We start from the raw sequence: 24010 nt of genomic DNA, 5'->3' as shown, positions 1-24010 counted from the left end.
AACGAAAGGAAACACAGATTTTCTCTTAAAATTACCATTTCCAGTGGGGTGGCACTTGGGAAGGGCTCTGATGCCCCCCCTTTGGCTCCGCCACTGGGGTTATGGTCCTGCTCAGTGCCCAACCCTCTTCTCTATAACGACTAGTCATGACTAGCTCTGGGACAAATATGGGTAGGATGCTACGCTTTGTGTCGTGGAATATTAAAGGTTGTAACAAACTAAACCAAGTGTGTTCAAATGTTCAGAGCCTCAGAGGGGATGTGATCAAATCACATATTAAACATTGGAAACTTTTCAATCAAACCAGATAAATGCAGCTGATCGTGAGAAATCCGGCTTTGAAGTTGTTGTTGAAAACACGTGGGCCGGGTCACTGCGGTCAAGCCAGCCCTCACTTAAAAAATCTTGGTCAAGCCAGCCCCCGAAAAAATTGCGAAGTTGCGCGTATACCATAGATTACGGTAATGGGTGATGCTGCCTGTGATTCCACATTTAATTCCACAAGTAAATCGTTTAATTCAGAACTAATAAATCATGACTCAAACTGTATTTAATGTCTATGAAAATGAAAACCTTGAAAGTAAATTTAAATTATTACATTTGTTACTTTTACACCGTTTTATATTTACAGTGTCATTAAAAAAAATCCTCCTGATTGCACTGAATAATTTCACTACAGAATGGTAGAACACCACCTACAGATGTCACTCAGTCAAGATCAAGAAGATCTGATGTGGCATTTCAAAGTAAAGGTCCTCAAATTTCCATATTTGATCTTTTTTTTTCTATGTTTACAGGGTCATTAAAAAAAATCCTCCTGATTGCACTCAATAATTTCACTACAGTATGGTAGAACACCACCTAGAGATGTCACTCAGTCAAGATCAAGAAGATCTGATGTGGCATTTCAAAGTAAAGGTCCCTCAAATTACCATATTTGATAAACTTTATTCTATGTTTACAGTGTCATAAATAAAAATCCTCCTGATTGCACAGGATAATTTCACTACAGAATGGTAGAACACCACCTACAGATGTCAATCATGTAAGATCAAGAAGATCTGATGTGGCATTTCAAAGTAAAGGTCCCTCAAATTACCATATTTGATTAACTTTATTCTATGTTTACAGTGTCATAAAAAAATCCTCCTGATTGCACTCAATAATTTCACTACAGAATGGTAGAACACCACCTACAGATGTCAATCATGTAAGATCAAGAAGATCTGATGTGGCATTTCAAAGTAAAGGTCCCTCAAATTTCCATATTTGATCAATTTTATTCTATGTTTACAGTGTCATTAAAAAAAATCCTCCTGATTGCACTCAATAATTTCACTACAGAATGGTAGAACACCACCTACAGATGTCACTCATGTAAGATCAAGAAGATCTGATGTGGCATTTCAAAGTAAAGGTCCCTCAAATTTCCATATTTGATCAATTTTATTCTATGTTTACAGTGTCATTAAAAAAAATCCTCCTGATTGCACTCAATAATTTCACTACAGTATGGTAGAACACCACCTATAGATGTCACTCAGTCAAGATCAAGAAGATCTGATGTGGCATTTCAAAGTAAAGGTCCCTCAAATTTCCATATTTGATCTTTTTTTTTCTATGTTTACAGGGTCATTAATAAAAATCCTCCTGATTGCACTCAATAATTTCACTACAGAATGGTAGAATACCACCTAAATGTGTCTCTCAGTCAAGATCAAAAAGATCTGATGCATTATTTCAAAATAAAGGTCCATCAAATTACCAGATTTGATCAATTTTACTCTACATTTACAGTGTCATTAAAAAGAATCCTTCTGATTGCTCAGAATAATTTCACTACAGAATGATAGAATACCAACTAAAGGTGTCACTCTGTCAAGATCAAGCAGATGTGATGTGCCATTTCAAAATAAAGGCCCTCTAAATTATCATTTTGATCAATTTTACTCTGCATTTACACTGTCATTAAAATGAATCCTTCTGATTGCACAGAATAATTTCACTACAGAATGGTACAATACCACCTAAAGGTGTCACTCAGTCAAGATCAAGAAAATGTGATGTGTCATTTCAAAATAAAGGTTCCTGAAATTACTAAAATATGGAGTAATAATCAAAAAAATGTTTAGTCCACTACAGACCTTTCTATATGTCTGTGGAGTTGCTGCACCTAAATAAAACACTTCGATTCCTGTTTTCAGAAGCTAGACAGAAATTAAATTAAAAAAATAAAACAATGGACATAAGAATACAATCACAGAATTAAAAAAGCATAATGTCTTAAGTAGAATTAAGGAATGAATAACATATAAGAGCTATACAGTTGCTTTATAAAAAGTAAAGTGAAATAAAACAGAGTATCAAATGTTTTGCGCTATATTCATATTCACAGTTCTGTATAGTATCTGTATATGAATGTGGACTGCTGATGACCAGAGTTTCTTTGGGAGTAGTGCTGGCTGTACACGCAATATTCTGTACATCTAGGTGGTCTGCTGATGTGTGGGTTTTACTAGGAGCAGTGTGGGTTGTGTAGTCTAACAGCAGTGGAAAAGATGAAGAAAACTATGAAGACTAAAGTGAAGAAACTATTGACTGTAGCAGCTGTCCAGTGCTGTCTAAGTATATTGCCATCTCTTGCACTGGGTCCAAGAGGTTTATCAGGACAGACCAGGCCCTCTTAATGAGTTGGTCATTCTGCTTCCTGTCTGCAGTCAAGATGCTGCTGCCCCATTATCATTCCATTGCTTAGTAAACCTTGATGTTTTATCATTTATTCAGCAGGTTGCTGCTGAACAATGAATGGGAATTAGTTCAAATAAGCAAACGTCTTCCTAGAATTGATTAAAACAATAAAACAGGGGCATTGGAAAGCCGTTTGCCCCAAATCCCACACACATGCCTAACATTGTATTGTATCTTCTAGGAGGTCAGGCAGTGTTCTTCTTCTTCTTTCTGCTATTCCCGTTTAGGGGTCGCCACAGCGGATCAAACTCCTCCATCTGGCCCTGTCTTGAGTGTCCTCCACTGACACACCAGCCACTCTCATATCCTCTTCCACTGCATCCATAAACCTCCTCTTAGGTCTACCTCTCCTCCTCTTGCCTGGAAGTTCCATCCTCAAGACCCTCCTACCAATATACCTCTCCTCCCTCCTCTGTACATGTCCAAACCACCTCAATCTCGCTTCTCTAACTTTATCTCCAAAACATGCTACATGTGCTGATCCTCTAATAAACTCATTTCTAATCCTATCCTTCCTCGTCACTCCAAATGAGAATCTCAACATCTTCATCTCAGACACCTCCATCTCCCTCACCTGTCTCTTTGTCAGTGCCACTGTCTCCAGTCCATACAACATAGCAGGTCTCACTACTGTCCTATAGATCTTTCCTTTCATTCTTGCTGACACCCTTCTATCACAGATCACCCCAGACACTTTATGCCATCCACCCCAGCCTGCCTGCACTCTCTTCTTTACCTCTCTTTCACTTCCTCCATTACTCTGTACCCTTGACCCTAAGTAGGTAAACTCGTCAACCTTCACCAAATCAACTCCTTGTAACTGGACCTGTCCACCGTCTGCCCTCTCATTCACACACATGTACTCTGTTTTACTCCTGCTCACTTTCTCCAAAGCATATCTCCATCTTTCCAAGCTCACCTCCACCTGCTCCCTACTCTCACTACAGATCACAATGTCATCAGCAAACATCATAGTCCAAGGGGACTCCTGCCTAACGTGCCTAACCTCGTCGTCTGCCCATGACAATTGCAAACAGGTGTCATATTCTGCCCTGCTTCATTCTTGTCTTTCTGTCTTTGTTTTCATTGTCCTGTCAGTGCCATGTGCCTGTGTTTACATTTCTGCCATGTGCTCCTAGTGTCCGCCCACTGTCACCGCACCTCACACGCTCATGAATGAATGAATGAATGAATGAATGTTCAATTTATATAGCGCCTTTCAGGATACCCAAGGCGCTTTACAATTTTAACACTGGCAAACTCCCTTATCCAGAGCGACTTACATTTTTAGCTCTTTTTTTTAACATACAAGTGAGCAATTGAGGGTTAAGGGCCTTGCTCAGGGGCACCTCAGTCATGGCCTCAGGTCTGGGAATCGAACCTACGACCCTCCGGTCACAAGACCAGTTCCCTAACCACCAGGCTTCAGAGGTTCCAAACTTCAGAGGTTCCTGCCCTTTGTTTCTAATTGGGATTATGTGGCTGAACACATTGAGCTACCGGGGATGACAAGTCTCACACAACCAATCACACACAACGGCAAGAAGCAGCAGCCAACTGCGCACTCTCTACCAGGATCCACAGCCCCCTGTGGGACTGAATGGGGTGCAGGAAGGGGAGAGAGGACAGACCCTAGTGACAGAGCACCATCCACCACTGGACATACAAGCATAGACACTCAGACAACAGACACAGATACACAGATTCAGGGAGAATTTGTCTGGGACTGCCAATTTACCTAACCTCCATGTCTTCGGACTGTGGGAGGGAACCGGAGACCCCGGAGGAAACCCATGCAAACACAGGGAGAACATGGAAACTCCACTCAGATAGGGACTTGAACCCAAGACCCCAGTGCTGAGAAGCAAACATGCTTTCAGTTGCTCTGGTTGTCTCCCTCTTGTTAGCCCCAGCTGTTTGTCATTTGTGCCTGTATATATCCCTGGTTGTTTGCCTTATATTTGCTTGGAGTTTTTTATTATTTTATTGATTTGCCAATAAGTCAGTATTTCTACTTTAATTTTGTCTTTGTTCTCTTGGTTTGTTTGTTTCTTGCACTTGCATCCTGCCTCCTCAGATCACCTGATGTGATAGAAGGTAACTCAGGATAACAGGTGGGCAATGATGTCATTAAATGAGATACATTTATTGATAATGATAGACAGACTGTGACGGGCAGGTGTGAGCAACGAAAAGGAAGCGATCACGCCAAGTCTCAGGGAAAAAGGATGGTTTAATAGAAAGTGTGCAAACCAAAACCCGTGCAATAGATCCAAATTAAGGATATAATGACCAGCGGTCAACTGGTACAAAGACAAGACCTATATAGACAGACAAACGACCATCAGGTGGGAACGGATCACGGGCTCCGCCCACCTGAGGGGCGTACACGACATCACAAAACAACAACAACACAGCCGCTGTGGACGGAGGCGACCGGTAGGGGGCCGCCTCACCGTGACACAGACTACTTAGAGTAGTCTCTCTATATATAAAGAGTCCATATGAAAGAAAGTCTGGAATACAATAAGGGATGTTATTGGTTCAGTAAATTGTTATTATTATTATTATTTAATATTATAAAATATTAAAAATATTTTACATATACACTTTATTTTGAAATGGCACATAACATCTGCTTGATCTTGACAGAGTGACACCATTAGGTGGTATTCTACCATTCTGTAGTGAAATTATTCTGTGCAATCAGTGGGATTCCTTTTAATAACAGTGTAAATGCAGAGTAAAATTGATCAAAATGATAATTTAGTGGGCCTTTATTTTGAAATGGCACATCACATCTGCTTGATCTTGACAGAGTGACACCTTTAGTTGGTATTCTATCATTCTGTAGTGAAATTATTCTGAGCAATCAGAAGGATTCTTTTTAATGACACTAAATGTAGAGTAAAATTGATCAAATCTGGTCATTTGATGGACCTTTATTTTGAATTGACACATCAGATCTTCTTGATCTTACATAAGTGACACCTGTAGGTGGTATTCTACCATGCTGTAGTGAAATTATTCTGTGCAATCAGGAGGATTCTTTTTAATGACCCTGTAAATATAGAGTAAAATTGATCAAATCTGGTCATTTGATGGACCTTTATTTTGAAATAATGCATCAGATCTTTTTGATCTTGACTGAGAGACACATTTAGGTGGTATTCTACCATTCTGTAGTGAAATTATTCTGTGCAATCAGGAGGATTCCTTTTAATAACAATGTAAACATAGAGTAAGATGTATCAAATCTGATAATGTGGAGTGCCTTATTTTGAAATGATACATCAGATCTTCTTGATCTTGACTGAGTGACATCTCTAGGTGGTGTTCTACCATACTGTAGTGAAATTATTGAGTGCAATCAGGAGGATTTTTATTAATGACCCTGTAAACAGAAAAAAAATGATCAAATCTGGTTATTTGAGGGACCTTTACTTTGAAATGCCACATCAGATCTTCTTGATCTTAGCTGAGTGACACCTTTAGGTGGTGTTCTACCATTCTGTAATTAAATTATTCAGTGCAATCAGAAGGATTTTTTAATGACCCTGTAAACAGAAAAAAAATTGATTAAATCTGGTAATTTGAGGGACCTTTACTTTGAAATGCCACATCAGATCTTCTTGATCTTACATAAGTGACATCTCTACGTGGTGTTCTACCATTCTGTAGTGAAATTATTGAGTGCAATCAGGAGGATTTTTATTAATGACCCTGTAAACATAGAAAAAAAAAGATCAAATATGGAAATTTGAGGGACCTTTACTTTGAAATGCCACATCAGATCTTCTTGATCTTGACTGAGTGACATCTATAGGTGGTGTTCTACCATACTGTAGTGAAATTATTGAGTGCAATCAGGAGGATTTTTTTTAATGACACTGTAAACATAGAATAAAATTGATCAAATATGGAAATTTGAGGGACCTTTACTTTGAAATGCCACATCAGATCTTCTTGATCTTACATGAGTGACATCTGTAGGTGGTGTTCTACCATTCTGTAGTGAAATTATCCTGTGCAATCAGGAGGATTTTTATTTATGACACTGTAAACATAGAATAAAGTTTATCAAATATGGAAATTTGAGGGACCTTTACTTTGAAATGCCACATCAGATCTTCTTGATCTTGACTGAGTGACATCTCTAGGTGGTGTTCTACCATACTGTAGTGTAATTATTGAGTGCAATCAGGAGGATTTTTTTAATGACCCTGTAAACATAGAATAAAGTTTATCAAATATGGTAATTTGAGGGACCTTTACTGTGAAATGCCACATCAGATCTTCTTGATCTTACATGAGTGACATCTGTAGGTGGTGTTCTACCATTCTGTAGTGAAATTATCCTGTGCAATCAGGAGGATTTTTATTTATGACACTGTAAACATAGAATAAAGTTAATCAAATATGGTAATTTGAGGAACCTTTACTTTGAAATGCCACATCAGATCTTCTTGATCTTGACTGCGTGACATCTGTAGGTGGTGTTCTACCATTCTGTAGTGAAATTATCCTGTGCAATCAGGAGGATTTTTATTTATGACACTGTAAACATAGAATAAAGTTTATCAAATATGGTAATTTGAGGGACCTTTACTTTAAAATGCCACATCAGATCTTCTTGATCTTGACTGAGTGACATCTCTAGGTGGTGTTCTACCATACTGTAGTGAAATTATTGAGTGCAATCAGGAGGATTTTTTTTAATGACCCTGTAAACATAGAATAAAGTTAATCAAATATGGTAATTTGAGGGACCTTTACTTTGAAATGCCACATCAGATCTTCTTGATCTTACATGAGTGACATCTCTAGGTGGTGTTCTACCATACTGTAGTGAAATTATTGAGTGCAATCAGGAGGATTTTTTTTATGACCCTGTAAACATAGAAAAAAAATGATCAAATATGGAAATTTGAGGGACCTTTACTTTGAAATGCCACATCAGATCTTCTTGATATTGACTGAGTGACATCTGTAGGTGGTGTTCTACCATTCTGTAGTAAAATTATCCTGTGCAATCAGGAGGATTTTTATTTATGACACTGTAAACATAGAATAAAGTTTATCAAATATGGTAATTTGAGGGACCTTTACTTTGAAATGCCACATCAGATCTTCTTGATCTTGACTGAGTGACATCTGTAGGTGGTGTTCTACCATTCTGTAGTGAAATTATCCTGTGCAATCAGGAGGATTTTTATTTATGACACTGTAAACATAGAATAAAGTTTATCAAATATGGAAATTTGAGGGACCTTTACTTTGAAATGCCACATCAGATCTTCTTGATCTTGACTGAGTGACATCTGTAGGTGGTGTTCTACCATTCTGTAGTGAAATTATCCTGTGCAATCAGGAGGATTTTTATTTATGACACTGTAAACATAGAATAAAGTTTATCAAATATGGAAATTTGAGGGACCTTTACTTTGAAATGCCACATCAGATCTTCTTGATCTTGACTGAGTGACATCTCTAGGTGGTGTTCTACCATACTGTAGTGAAATTATTGAGTGCAATCAGGAGGATTTTTTTAATGACCCTGTAAACATAGAATAAAGTTAATCAAATATGGAAATTTGAGGGACCTTTACTTTGAAATGCCACATCAGATCTTCTTGATCTTACATGAGTGACATCTGTAGGTGGTGTTCTACCATTCTATAGTGAAATTATTCAGTGCAATCAGGAGGATTTTTTTTAATGACACTGTAAATATAAAACGGTGTAAAAGTAACAAAATGTAATAATTTACTTTTTACTCATTCTGTTCACCATTTAGATTTAAATGTGGAATCACAGGCCACATCACCCTTTACCGTAATCTATGAAATACGCGCAACTTCGCAATTTTTTTGGGGGCTGGCTTGACCAAGATTTTTTAAGTGAGGGCTGGCTTGACCGCAGTGCCGGGTCAGTCCTGGTATCAGGGCTGGCTCAGATTCCACGCCTTCTACCACCACAAGAGGCAACCGAGTCAGTCCTAGACGTAATCAGCGGTAATCCGTCAGGCCTCCACGTCCAGAGTTCACACCTCTTCGAGAGAACAAGTGAGTAGTAGTTATGCAGTTCAACATGAATAAAAACTTCTCAATCTAGATCATACTTCTGTCTTAATGTGGTATGTACGGTGGCTCTTAAAACCCAACGCGCTGCAAATACGCAAAGCAAATGTATCAAAATGTCAATGCGTGCGCTACATTTCGAAAACGCACTGCAAATTCAGAAACGCTGCAAAACCAGCCACAACACAACCGAAGTGTTTCTGGACTAATTATTTTATGCAGGGACTCTGTAGGTTTTTAGCCATAAACAACACTTGTTTCTCATTACGTTGAACGGGATTTAAGTAGTAAAGCTATTTAAAAGTTGCTACCTAGCTACATATAAAGAGCTTTATTAATTAAGTGCCCTAGTTATCTATTTAGATAGAAACTATAGTTTGTGTTAAATGGGATTTTTACCCAGCTAGCTAGCTACAGGCAGCTATAACATTTAGCTCTTTACCCGTAATATAAGCAGCGACAACCTAGTGATAAGTAAGCGATTTTATTACGGGTTAGCTAAATTGGTTAGTAATAAATTGAGTTTTTTTAACATTAGGAGTAGTTACATTTATAAGTTACATATGGCCCTCTTTGGACAACAATTATGCTGATGTGGTCCGCGGTGGAAATTAATTTGAAACCCCTGTGCTAGAAAAACACTGTACCTTAACAGTTCCAGGCATGGCAGGCACTTCAACACAGAACAAAATGGATTAACGCTCACGACGGCAGTCGAAGTGCTGCACACAACGTATAACACGTTCTTATAGCGCCCTCTATTGGTCAGAAGAATTACATTACTCCTGCAATACAACAGGTCGTAGCATCGAGCATCAAAATCCAGAGTTTCCAGGTTCGCGGTTTTCACACCAAATTGGGCTCGTTTGAAAATCCAGCCGCGGGTAAAAATTTCGGGGTCGCGGGGTGCGGTTTTTTGGGCTACTTTTGAGTTGGGCTACCGCGGGATTTACAAGTCAACACTAAGAATCGATCGCCATATAATACTTAATTTGCCTCCATTTTACACTCGCCACCCCCACTCCCAAAATCGACAACTTGCACTCGCACCCGTTTTCTGCTGAGCACGATTCAAACCAAAGGTCTCGTATTCCGTATAATAAAACTGCGAATTGACCTTCGAGCTAGAATAGATTCACGGGTTGTATCTTTTGAACCGCTTCTTGAAGCTATGTGAAAAGTGCAATCAAGATGATTATTTGCAATCCTCACCTTTGGTTTTTTTTTTTTTAGTATTGAACAAGCTTTCTGTGGAAAGGGAGGACTGGGTGCTTCCAACGCGCTGGGCGTCATTAGTAAGAAAAGGGCGCTAATCGCTTTACAGCCGAGAAATGAGCTACTGCGTGGCTGGTGTACCTGACGAAGAATTTCATAGGATAATCGACTGAAATAAAGCTAAATAGCCAATTTTCCTTTTCTGAGTTAATTCAATTCATTTAAATGAATTGATTTCAGCACGATTTAAAGTTTACATGTAACATGTCAACAGCGTTGAACTTTATGTAACAGTTTTAACGTTCAATCATCAGCCTATAACATTATTCCACATAATATGTTCATTCTGTGAGGATAACATTGAAACGACAGATCATTTATTTTATGCACTGTAAAGCTTTCTGGGATGATGTGCACTACTGGCTTTCGCCCAAAATTCCAAACTTACTTGAATTTTCTAAAAATGATATTATTTTTGGGTCTCTAAGAAAATAAACTAATTTAGAAAATGTTTTATGTTGTATGTTTTAACATATTGTAATAACCTGTTATGGTCTACTTTCAAACTGGCAAAAGTACTTTATCTTGATGCCATATTTGTTGTAATTGTTTTTTTTTTTTTTTACTTCAATAAAACATAAATAAGTAAAATATTCACATAATTCCACATGACCTCATAATACCAGCTATGACGTCATAACAATGTTCCGTGTCATAACGGCACAAATGAGGGTCATTGCATGTACAGTATAATTCCATATCAGTCTGTGTAAAGATAATGAAGTGGACAGATATTAAAATGAGGTGTCTCTGGTGCTGGTGCACCGGAGGCATCCAAGATGATTCTGATGACACAGATACAGTCCTGTCGTGACTGAGGGAGGTGGTGTACAGGATCCGTTGGGGCAGGCGGCATCTGGTCATTCACCATGACTGTCTTGCCCCCTACAGACCTAAGCTGATGGGTGCCGGACATTGTGCTGATGTCTCTGGTGCCACCAACCACCATCACATCTCCGGCACCTCCGTCCACCCATGGTTCCACCTGTCATGGACATGAAAGAGGAGTTCCACAACATCACAGGTTTAACAAGGACAATAAATAAAAGAAGAAAAGAGGAAGCAATAGATAAATAGCTCCACACTATTTAGTCTTTCAGGATTTCATTGGCTGCATTGATGGAACCCAAATCCCAGTTACAGCACCCTCAAAACATGAAGATTATGTGAACAGAAATCCATCTATAGCATTTTAATGTACAGATACCGACCATTATAACCTTTAATGAAAGTTGTACTTGTCTTTAATTGTACAAATAGTACAGCTTTAAGTGATCTGAAGGTCACACTTCTCAATTAGTTTTTTTGGGTGGACCTGGTAGAGCTGCTTTACTAGCAGCTTAAATGGAAGAAAGAATATTACATGTTATGGTCAAATAATTAGAACTGCATTTTCTAAATACATGTATTGCTAATATTTGGTGAAACCCATGAACATGTTCGTACAGTTCTACACAACTCTGGAGGTGGATGGAGCCTCTTCTGTCAGTCACATTCTATACAAGACAGGCAAACACATTATCAGGACAGTTCAAATGGAATAACATGCTCTCAATACACCATATACTGTACCTTTGTAGGCCTCTCAGTATCTTCCTGCTCTTCCTGGTTGCTTCATCATCCTGTAACCTTAATTGTTATATAGAAAGGTATTCAGAACAAACATGCAAGATCTAAGTCCATTCATTGCTTACAACTGCAGAAGGCTCAGTTACTGTAAGAACACCACCAATCACTGCAAAGATAGCATTACATAATTGTTCAGACTGGGTTAATGTAAATCAACTGTAGTGAGCCTGCCTTGAAGATAGGCTCATGTCCTGGGACGTTGATGACACTGATGAGCATGAGTTATAGGCCGGCCACTGTTCTGTGATGGAGCCAACTCTTCTGTTTGTGTAAGAGGTGGTGGTGGGCCTCCTCCTGTTTGACGTGCCTCAGCCTTCTTCCTATTAGCTACACAGCCAAAAAAGCTACACATGCCTAACTAGGCAACAATTAAGATCGTTATATAGTTAATGTACAAAACGTCATACTTTGTACTGTTCTTGTATTTCGTTTTGATCTGATGTCATGTGTGTTTCAGACCACTTGGATTATACCTGGAATTAGTCAATGTCCAATTTAAAAAATAATAGAAAAATATGAATGCAGCATTCTAATGTCCAAAGATATTATCAATTACTTTAAAATGTTTTGACATGTCCTTCTGCTAAATATTGAATTATGTTTAATAATTTAATTTGCAGTCACACATTATCAATTTGTCACTGTGAGCTTTTGTGTGGTATAGGCTCACAGTTCTATTTGAGTTCCATGATTATTATTGAGACCAGACATAGCTATGCATCAGCTAAGCAATAAACATATTACAGTTGAACACACTGAAATTGCTTTTGCTCTTTGAGCTTTCCATGGAAATCTGCTCTGGCTCTGGCTACTATATACCAGGGAGCTGGCGTGTTGGTCTGGTGGTCAGAGTTCATGTTAATTTCCTGTTGAACCAATGTAGGGTAATTACATTCATCCTTCATCACAGCAGTAAATAATATCACAAATTGAGAGCTTGCTTTTTTGTAGCAGTGATTTCAAATGCAAAATATGGCGAGTCCCAGTGCAATACCAATGAAGTCTTTAATGATACAAAAGCATGTGAAAATTGTGACACAGCAGTTTGTTAATATTCCTGACGTTGGGACCTAGTTATTTTATACATAACCAACTGAACTCTCAAATGCATCATAAAATCGTGTAAAATGGGACTTTGCCAGAGGAAGACATTATCATTCGGGGGTGCCAGTCTGACAGCCCTACAGTCTTTGATCAATCACATCTTGGATAAGCACTGTAATAGAATAGAAAAGATGAGTCAGTCATGTAGGATCCAAGTTCACTTAAGTGACAACAGATGTAAAAATTAACATATTTGGACATGGTATTGATTGATGATTATTTTTCACTATGTGAGTTTCTGGTAAAGTTTATCCAAATTTATCAAAAATCCTATCCAAAAGCCAATGACCAATAATTCCAATTACAGTAACAGAGTCTCACAAGCTTCTGAATGACAACAAAAAACATATGGTTATGTAATACTCCAATACATTCCTTTGCCTACGTAAACAATTTTCCACAATGAAATAGGAATAGGATTATAAAACATTAAAGCTAAAATGGAAAATGTACTCACTGTCAAGGACTGCTAGAGCAACATGTCGTTTCTCCAAAGCATAGCCGACTTCTTCCATCAGCCAGGGAATGAATCCAGTTTCTACATCTGTAGTGTGAGCGTACGTACATATTAAATTAAAGTATGCTGATTGATTTCATAAATATCTTCTATGTTTGTGACGTTTTAGTTACAATAGGAGTCATAGAAAAAGTGCGAGGATGCATGCATAGTATATGGCTGCAGATAAACACACCTCTCTGCACTGGGTCATAGAAGTAGCCGTGGTCCCTCAGAGTGGTAAAGACAGAGGGCAGCAGATCAGCCAGGTAGTGCCGAGCAAATGCTCTGGCAGCAATTTTCTCTGCAGTCTCTTTCTCCTTCTCCAGAACAGCCCGTTGCTGCTTAATCCTGCGGTCCTGCGTTTGCAACGTCACATAGGGCGTCACCCCAGAGGAGGCATTAGTAGATGTTGTTGCAGATGAGAGAAAAACTATTTAACATACTGCTGATTTCAGTAAGGCATTACATATCTAGTTATATCCGTTGTATCTGAATGGTTACTTGTTCTTTGAACTAGCCTGTATAAACACTATAGAAGACTGCCACTAATTTTAGAAATGTTTGTGTCACGGTATGCCCCCTGAACCCTTTCTCAGGTGTCTTTGTGTCTCAGGTGTCATTTTTTCCTTACAACCTTGTGCCCTTTTGTTCCACTAATGCTGACTGTGCCTATGTTCGCCCCTGTGAACATGTGTCCCTGTGTTTATGCCGTCCTTGTTGCTCCCTGTGTTCCCATGGAGGCTGTCTTTGGCTGTCTGTGGACCATTGGTGGACATGGGTTGGTCCCGGGGTTTCCTGGCGTCTGCAGTTTTGTGCTCTGGTCCCTTCATTGCAGGTCTGGGGCCCAGCTGCTGCCGTTGGGCACTCCGGGAGGAGCTGCCCTTAGTGGGGGGGGTACGGCCCCACGGTACGGCCCCTAACTCCTTTGGATTTTTCTGTGTGTTTACGTCTGTCCGTGTGCATGTCAATGTTTGCGTGCCCCTTAGCATGTCTGTGGGCTCGTCTTTGTCATTTGTATCACCTGTCCCTTGTCTTTTTAACATGATATGCTGCACCCGTTTCTGGTTTGGGTTTTTGTCTTTGTCTGTTGTTGTTTGATTTCAACAAACAACAACAGATGTGTTCATGTTCGTTTGTCTATTTTGCACTAAGCACTATTTTGCCATTACTAAACCAAACGTTTATGTTCACATTGCTGCCGCCTCAGTGTCCTGCTCTCACCCACACAATGTTACAGTTTGCATAATTAGCTCACTAAAAAGTAAAACATAATTAAGACAGCTCTGAGGAAAACTGCATCATTCTAGAAAAATATGGCAAATCAGAATTGTTGATAATAGTAACTGGGTCTGAGAATCGGGCCTCTAAAAGCTACCATACGGAAAATTATTCAGTAAATGGGTACAAAAATATTTCCTGATGCCTTTAGAAATCCTATGTTTTGCAGTAGTTGTGCCATAGGAAATTATGACCTACAATATTTTTTTGTTTTTTTTCCCCACATCCAAGGCATATAGGTACATAAGTAGTGAGAAAATAAATTACAAAATAATATTTTTCAATGATTTGTCACCATCTTGGCTTTAAAAACATCACATATAAAAATCTGTGTTGACAAGTGTTACTTCATTGGTATTTTGTATAACAAGCAAATGCTTAAAATCCATGACATATATAAAAATGCTATTAATAAATTAATCAATGAAAAATTATATACTTCTAAAGATTGACAATGGTGAGCATTCCCAAAACTGTTGTAAAAGAAAGAACAGTAAGAATCACATTGAATACTCTCACTCACTCACTCACTCACTCATTCACTCACTCACTCACACACACACACACACACACACACACACACACACACACACACACACACACACACGTTGAGCTGAACACAATAATGTGTTTGAAAAATAGGGCCAAGATCAGAACAAGACACAAGCAAGGTGAAAGAGACTCTAAATGTCCACGATGACCCCACCTTCTCCTCGCGACGCCGTCTCTCTTGCTCCTCCAGACGCTGCACCTCCACCAGTTCAGCATTGCGCAGCTCCTGGAAGGCATGCTGTTGGGCCCTCAAGCAAGCCAGCTCCTCCTCCTCCATCACCTCCAGCAGAGCCTGCTCTACGGTCTTACCCACCAGCACCTCCAGCACGGGCTGTACCTCCACGTCAAAATGAAACAGCTGTAACCAACAAACGGAGCAGCCAACATTAATAGTGCCTGCTTTAAAAAAAAAGACCAATGTGGATGGTCATAGCTAGTCATAAAGACAAGCCTGTGGGTCTATAGTTTGATTCTCCAAAATCAATGTAACACAACTTTAATGTTAATATATCAAATACAGAATGTAACATTAGCATATACTAAAGGTTGCCATCTTTATTGTGATGTCATATAGTACCAGACAAACGTGCGTCCACGTTTTGGTTTTATTTATTTTAGAAAAACAGTGTCTGTGTATGAATGTGTGTGTCTGTATGCCCAGTGGTGGATGGTTCTCTGTCCCCCAGCTGAGATTTCCGGTAGACAGTACGCTGTGCGCAACTGGCTGCCAGCTTCTCGCCAGTGTGTGAATGGTTGTAAAGGCTTGTACCGGTGCTAACAGTAAGGCATCCTTGGGTTCTTGAAAGGTGACGTATAAATCTACGTTTCAGTTGTTCATTTACTTTGACAACTTTGCTCTCTTAACTAGCAGCATGAGGCAGCGGTCTGTGATGAAGAAATACTCCCACATATGCCGAGGGACTAAAGTTACTTATGGGGTAGGGTGAGACATTAGAGTTCTGAATAATAATTGTATCCTAATTTTAGTGCTTTTATTTTATCATTTGTAATGTAATATGTATTTTGCAGTGGTGAGACTGTTTGATCTGAACGGCTTGTGAAGGAATTATATGTAGACAACAGCATTCCATTCAGAGGATCCAGTATATCCAGCTACATGGTATGAAATCAAAATGCAGGTAACATGTTTTGATTCACGTGGTTTACCAAATCTTTCTTATGTCTGTGTTTGGGGGAAGGTCTGATGAAGAATAAAATGTTTGAGATGATATGCTGTCTGCAAAAGTTTGAGGTGCTGTCTGCAACAGCATTTAGTTAAAAACACGCCATGAAGTCCACAAAATATTATGGTGGAACGTATATAAGGTTAAGGTTAAAGTAATGAATATTAAAATATCTGAGCTGAAAATGTACTTTAGTTATAAATTAAGTATATTTTAATATATAATTGTGATGGAATTACACAGCACAATTATGCACAATTATATATTAAAATGTATTCAAGTCGTACCTGCTATTAATTTTCAAAATTTATTTCGTGTACAAAATGTTTTTAAACTCCAACTATATACCCTGTGAAGGTGTGTACTAGTCAATTTCTGCATGATTTTTTAATTTTTCTGTTTACTTCAGTGACATTTCAGAAACAATAAGAACAGTAACACAACTGTTTTAAAAAATGCATGTGTCTTTCTTTCCTTACGTTGTGCTTGCTGTGACGTTTTGTTTTGCTTGCTCCTGTTCTCACCTGTCTTGTTATTGCTCATTAACTCATTGTGTTTCACAGTCTCCCAGGCAAGTATTGTGTTGTTATTCTCATTCAAGTTCTGATTATGGTCTATCCACACCAACTGATGCCACTAATAAGTCATGCAGGCAACATATTTTATTAATAATAATAAAAATAAAATAATAATAATAATAATATGGCAGGCAATATTGCAGCAATGGTCCTGCAAAATATTTATATAATAAAAAACCATGTAATAAAAATATGGAGCAGGTTGTGTGTACCTCCCCCTCCTCTATCTGTGTGGCTACATCTTTTCCAGTTTTGGCAGGAATGAAGAGTGGAGTAGCAGGTTTATCCAGGAACGCATCTGTCTGACATTCCACACTGACATCCTCAATATGATCACTCAGCTCCTCCAAGTACAACTCTACGACACAAATACAATTAAAAATCAAAATCTGTGAAGAAAATAGGAACAATTCTCTTGAATTCCTCTTGTCATTACCAAAGGGTAGATTTTGGGAACACAATTAGGATGCATTCCTGCCCCATGTCTGGGGGCGGGGGGTATCTGAAGTCATAAAGGAACTCACCTCCCCCAATAATTCCCACGCTGACAGAATCCTTATGGTTTTACTTTTATACAGTGTGAAGCGAGTTCTTAATTATTTTCATTTAATTCTTAAATTATTATATTTCAGTGGTCTGGATATAACAGTGGACCCACACCAGCAGATGACATGGCTACCCCAAACCATCAGTGATTATGGAAATTTCACACTAGACCTCAAGCAGCTTGGATTGTGTGCCTGTCCCCTCTTCCTCCAGACTGTGGGACTTTGATTTCCAAATGAAATGCAAATATTATTTTAATCTGAAAACAACATCTTGGACCTACACATGCTGGTGTCGGTCTACTGTGTTATATCAAGACCAAAGTCAGCGCAGCCATCAACCAGGCTTTCTGGAGATGAACATTTTATTTTCCAACAAGACTTGGCACTTGTCCACACTGCCAAATGTACTAGGTTAATACCTGATTTAATAACCACAGTATCACTGTGCTTGACTGGCCAGCAAACTCGCCTGACCTGTCAAGAGGAAGATAAGAGACTCCAGACCCAACAATGCAGATGAGCTGAAGGCTGCTAGCAAAGCAACCTGGGCTTTCAAAACACTTCAGCAGTGCCAAAGGCTGATCACCTCCATGCCACGCCACACTGATGCAGTAATTCATGCAAAAGGAGCCCCGACCAAGTATTGAGTGCATTTACTGTACATACTTTTCAGTAGGCCAACATTTCTGAACTAAAACTTTTTTTTTCAGTCGGTCTTATATAATACTGTAATTTTCTGAGATAATGATTTTGGGTTTTCATTGGCTGTACGCCGTAACCATCAACATTAACAGAAATAAACACTTGAAATAGATCACTTTGTTTGTCATGAATCTATGTAATATATGCATTTCTCTTTTTGTATTGAATTACTGGTGATATATATATATATATATATATATATATATATATATATATATATATATATATATAGAGAGAGAGAGAGAGAGAGAGAGAGAGAGAGATATTAAAAATTGTAGTTAAGTACAGAAAGTTTCCAAAGAAACAGGTTTTGGACATAGATGAAGGACCTCTGACTGAAACCTAAAACCTGAAGGACCTAACCCTGTTTCTCTGGAACCCTAGGAGAATAAGGCAAGGGACACTCAGGTCAGTAATGAGAGCAGTCCGAAAAACAGGCAGAGGTAGAAAAAGGGCTAGGTAGATGCAAAAACCAGCAGCCAGACGATACACGGGTGCCGATTGAAGAGTTGGCAATACTTTGCAACAACATACTGCTTCAAACTGCTTTAATATGGAAATATGGAAGGCAATTAATTAGAACACAGAACAGGTGAAGAGTAAATCTCTAGATTGACCTCAGTCCTGAAAGACCTCTGTCCAAAACGTCCTGTTACTCTGGAAACTTTGTGTACATATATATATATATATATATATATATATATATATATATATATATATATATATATATATATATATATATATATATATATATATTTATATATATAAGAGAGATAGAGATAGAATGAGAGAGTACACCAAGATTGAACAGATCTATTTAGGTATTACAGTACATCCACCTAACCCCTCTTCCTTCCATGTCTCCCAGTACACTGCAATTCTCAGGTAACCAGTGCAACAAGATCCAACACCCTTCAATGATCTTCAAAGAATCCTACTACTGTTCTTATTTTAAATGCAGTAACTGCACAGAAACAATGGGCACATGCTTTTCTCTAACACAGTGGGCAGAGGATACATATGCACTGACATATTTTATAATGAATGTAAGATATAATTGTGATACTACAACATCTATAGTTTCCATATCAAGCAGTTTATAATATTAGGAAGTTCATGAAGGTGCCAACATCTAGTAAAAGCACTAAAATGCTACATGCAAACATCAGTCACACTAATGTGTTGGTAAGGCTAATCCCCTTATTCATATTTGATATAGAAATAGTAATATGCATATGTGACCATTTTTTATTATTATTTATGTTTTCAGTCAAGATTTACACTGGACCTAAGGGTGCGCAATCAACACTTCTGAATTTATGAACTCCTTAGAGAACCTGGAGGTGATTGTGAAAAAATATGAATAACAGGCAAACTTCACAGATTTAAGCTACAAGTCTTTGTGTAAGATGAGGTCTGTGCAGCAATGTGTATTAACATAAGGATTTTATACAGTGCTACACCAATTCAACACCTCTTTGTGTGGATGTAAAACTGGTGTCCTTAGAAGGATTTGTCAGGATCCTTAAAATATTTTTATGAACTACACTGAAATACATTGATGTCTAACACCATTAGTAAATTGGGATGTTTAAATGTAGGTTAAATCTTGAATGTAGGCAAGAACATTCAAGAAATTTGCTTACCTTGCAGACTGTGGGAACAATGTTTTCATACTTTAAAAGGAAGCTTATATGTCATACATGGGTAAAATTATCTATGTTGTGCACAATTTTTGCCACCCTCTGCTCCTGTTGACTAGTATTCGGTTCCTGATAGCAGAATGGTAGCAGCCCATTTATTTATTTTATTATTTGTTTATTTAAAAGGGGACAATGCATTTTCATAAAACACATGATTATACATGGTTAAAAAAGCCAGAATTAGCCAAAAGGCTAGTTTTCATCTGTAGTCCCCGGGCCATGATGTAAAAAGGCAGTAATAAATTTACAAAAAGGAAAAAAACAAATTAGAAATTACAATTTAAAAAGAAGAGAGTAAGAAGGGGAGGACAGACTACAATACAGTATAATACAGAAAAAACACTTAGTATGCAATTTAAAAGAAAGACAACAATTTATCATATCACTAAAACCGCAGGCTTATCTTTTAATGTTGGCAACTATAGGTATTAATAAGCCACATTTTCAATTTTTTTGTGAAGTTCTTGTATGTTGTGAGGAGCTTAACCTCCTCAGGTACTGAGTTCCACACATTTGCACTCCTTACTGACCAGGCCGATTTACTAAAAGCGCTTCTGCGCAAGGGAATATTGCAGTCACCTCTGACAGAGCCTCGAGTGACGCGCTCAAGGCTATTTCTTTGGCTGATGAACTCCGCCAGAGGATCTGCAGCCAAGTTATGCAGTACTTTGTATGTCATTCTGAACTCAGCTGTGACACCGGCATAGTGGTGGAGTGGTACAGGCTGTACATTGGTATGAGCGTTTCAGACATATCAGTGTTGATGGAGTTGTATTATGTTATGTGTCTACTAACTACTAAGCAGAACAAGGGCACAATTTATTTATTTATTTATTTGTTTATTTTTATTTTTTGGGGGGGGGGGGGGGGGGGGGGGGTTGGTGACAAAAGTGGATTTAACACTGCAAAACTGTAAGTTTGCTATGAAAAATGCGTCCAAAAGTGATGATGTATCAGGTGTTAGTACTTCTATAATGGGGCAATGTCACCACCCAAATATTATCCAGCTAGCAACCTTGAGGTTCAATAACTAGATGGCTAGACAAAACTGTGTATAGTAAATAGACTGACAAACAGCTTCTCTTACCAGTCTGTACATCTGTATGCTTTCTTCCCTCCAGTGCCTCAGGAGTTCTTGAGTGAAACTGCTCCTCCTTCTCTCGCTTCCTCGCCATTGCTCTTCTTCTAGCCTCTTGTTGCTTTTGAATCTCAACTTTGTCCGCCTGAGAAGTCTGCCAAATATTTCCCAGGTTGTATATACAAAGCGTTGCAAAATCTTGGCATTACATTGCAAAAATGCTGGCATTGTAGCTAGTAACTGACTGTGTTTTTCACAAACTAAATCTCTTTATTATGAATGTAACCCACGTAAGGGGCACTGAACAGTTTATATCATTTGAAGATATCTATCCAGTTATGATGATAATTCTGGCTAGTCTAACGTACTCACCGCTGGCAGGATGTGTTGTGCATAGGTGTTCCCCCTGACCACACGCCGGTCGTACATGATGTTTCCGTACACCACTTGTCCTTCATTTCTGTGGAACATGAAGAAAATGACTGGCAGGTTAACAAGCTAGCTAGCAAACGACTACTGTTAACTATCTTAACCATTTAACCAGTATACTAAACCAAACATGTTCGTATCTGTCAGCGTCTAACGACAGCCATCACCAGCTACGTTTCTATTCAAGCACATTAAATAAACGTCAAACTGTTAAGATGCAGGTAGCGCTAGTTAGCTAGTTAGCCGGATGATGTTTGACTAGTTAGTTAGTTAGCCGGATGATGTTTGACTAGTTGAGCTAATGTGAACTAAAGTTAACTAATGCTCACTGCATCACCACGGGCTCCCTGTACTTGAGGCGACTCGGTAAAGGTCGTGGACGACTGGAAAATGTGTAAGTCCCATTTGGGGCCTCTCTTTGAGTCATTCTCTCCGACTAACTTTTAAACATACGGTGAAAATAAAAGTTATTGCTATAAGGCGACGCCGATGAAGCGCAATGGTGAAGCCGACATTTGGTGCCATGCAGGGAAAGTCCGTTACTGTTGAGGCAACCCTGGCAACAGTAACCAAGTATGACGTAAGGCTAAAGAGTAGTGTCACCGCCCACTTTATTAAAGCGTTTCTGTACTATTTCATTATCAGATATCCATCATCCATTAATTTCTATATCTACCAAATAAATATCCACCCACCTGGGTGTAACAAGGTAGCATTACCAATACATTAGCATTTTAGTGCTTTTACTAGATGTTGGCACCTTCATGAACTTCCTAATACTATAAACTGCTTGATAAGGAAACTATTGTAGTATAACAATTAAATCTTACATGCATTATAAAATATGTCAGTGCATATGTATCCTCTGCCCACTGTGTTAGAGAAAAGCATGTGCACATTGTTTCTGTGCAGTTACTGCATTTTAAATATGAACAGTAGTAGGATTCTTTGAAGATCCTTGAAGAGTGCTGGATTCCCCTGGTTACATAGTAATTGCAGTGAGGGGTTAGGTGGATGTACTGTAATACTTGAATAGATATATATATATATATATATATATATATATATATATATATATATATACAAAAACTTCAGTAATGTTTGTTGTGCCAAATCATCCTAAAAACAAACAAGGCACCCTAGGCACAAGAGTAAACAAAGCAACTGTCTAATTGTTCAGCTGTCAGAAAAATGCAAGATACACAATATCTAATGCATGGTGTTGCACTACACCATGAAGAAATTTATTCAACTACAGTTCCCTAGACCCCCATCATGTGATGTGAAAGGAATCCAAGAAAAAGGAATGCAGATTATGTGAGGTCACAATGCAGCTAGAGAATAGTGAATTTGGCCTGTTGGTGATTCCAAAAGCATATAGATTATGTAGCTGGCAGCCTATTAAGTGTAGCTAAAGCTAAAGTATACATTTCTGCTGCTGTATTTTATTATTTGTGTTATATTTTAACTAAGGACACTGTAGCTTTATTTATGTAACATCTAAATGTTGCACGGAGAAAAATAGCAACAGCAAACATGTGTAGTCATGGTGAGCTGGCTCCATAGCTCGAGGGAGACACCCACACACACACACACACCCTTCACCGCTCCCTAGCTCACAATCACCCACATACTGACACACCGACCTGCACCTGTTGCTTTTTTAGGTTCTCCTCTCCCTACATAAACCCACAGGTCCAGTCCTCAAGTGCTGCATATTAAAACCAGACATAATCCTACAGTGCTGCTGAACATACCCGTACTGTTATGAGACATTACTCATAACAGGGTGGCATTCCTCTTGGACAATTACATAGGATCACTTATGATATGTAAATGTGATTTGTATTAAGAACTGAATTGTTTGAGTAGCATGCTTTACATGATACAATGTCAGCTCTTAAAAGAAGCATCCCAAAAATGTGAATTACACCGTATATTTATATTTACTCTACATTTTGCTTACTAGACAGTATTCACTCACTACGTAGCTAGGTTGCTCAGGGCAACAAAGCAGCTGCGTATGCTTTACACAAAGATGACCAATTTTACATCAGAAAGTAAAAAATTCTGGCAAAATAGTAATTTACTGGACTTTACTGGAAGTGTATTCATAGGACACATTCGTATATATATATTGCTTGCATTTGTTCACTATGATATTTGTGGTTAAGCACATCACTGCTATTTTCTAGCATGCATAATACTACCACTTTGTGCAGTGTACATAATAAGAACAGTGGGAAAGGCTATACTCTTTTCCCACTCTGTTTCAGTTGCATTTGTACATAACACTGGCCTCATGCATCACCCTACATTGTTTTAAACAATTATCACTTTTCTGAGTGATGAAAATGATTAGTGCTTATTGAACACTAAACAGACCCAAATTCAGATTCAAGTATCTTTTTTTGCCATATGAAGTAATCACTATCAGGAAATTACTGTCATGTCAGCTTAACCCCCTTAACACTTTAGCCACTTAGATTTATCCAACCTGTGGTCTAGTCAGCAACACTGCAAAATTGTTTCATTGCAAATGTATCTAAAACGTTTTTTGTTCATCTCTTTTTTTTTAAAGGTGAAAAGACTGTTATAAAGTAAGTATGAATCTTTAGGTGTA

The 24010-nt window shown here is 38.4% G+C and overlaps 1 protein-coding gene across 2 annotated transcripts; it reads right to left on the bottom strand.

The window, feature by feature from the left end:
* Window positions 1-12718: 12718 nt before the first annotated feature.
* Window positions 12719-23052, bottom strand: rsph3 (radial spoke head 3). 2 transcript variants are annotated; one of them, XM_077016711.1, is made up of 8 exons: window positions 23034-23052; window positions 21331-21418; window positions 20968-21112; window positions 17140-17285; window positions 15320-15523; window positions 13529-13691; window positions 13294-13380; window positions 12719-12948 (listed from the first exon to the last, which is right to left on the bottom strand). In XM_077016711.1, exons 2-8 carry the CDS (start codon window positions 21385-21387, stop codon window positions 12914-12916), a joined length of 837 nt encoding a protein of 278 aa, XP_076872826.1. In that variant the 5' UTR covers window positions 21388-21418; window positions 23034-23052; the 3' UTR covers window positions 12719-12913. The 2 variants fall into 2 exon arrangements, with proteins under 2 accessions (XP_076872826.1, XP_076872825.1); XM_077016710.1 differs by lacking the exon at window positions 23034-23052 and adding an exon at window positions 21717-21942.
* Between the last annotated feature and the right edge of the window lie 958 nt (window positions 23053-24010).

The sequence above is a fragment of the Brachyhypopomus gauderio genome, chromosome 9 (genome assembly GCF_052324685.1).
Source record: "Brachyhypopomus gauderio isolate BG-103 chromosome 9, BGAUD_0.2, whole genome shotgun sequence".
In the NCBI taxonomy this organism is placed as follows: domain Eukaryota; kingdom Metazoa; phylum Chordata; class Actinopteri; order Gymnotiformes; family Hypopomidae; genus Brachyhypopomus; species Brachyhypopomus gauderio.
This window is presented reverse-complemented; position numbering and strand designations above follow the sequence as displayed.

Excerpts from the sequence above, each read along its gene's own strand:
- rsph3 (XM_077016710.1), bottom strand. The coding sequence starts at position 21,814 with ATGACTCAAAGAGAGGCCCCAAATGGGACTTACACATTTTCCAGTCGT. Across the intron at positions 21,419-21,716 it reads AGGGAGCCCGTGGTGATGCA|AAATGAAGGACAAGTGGTGT; the intron begins GTGAGCATTAGT and ends CATGTTCCACAG. Across the intron at positions 17,286-20,967 it reads GCATACAGATGTACAGACTG|AGTTGTACTTGGAGGAGCTG; the intron begins GTAAGAGAAGCT and ends TTTGTGTCGTAG.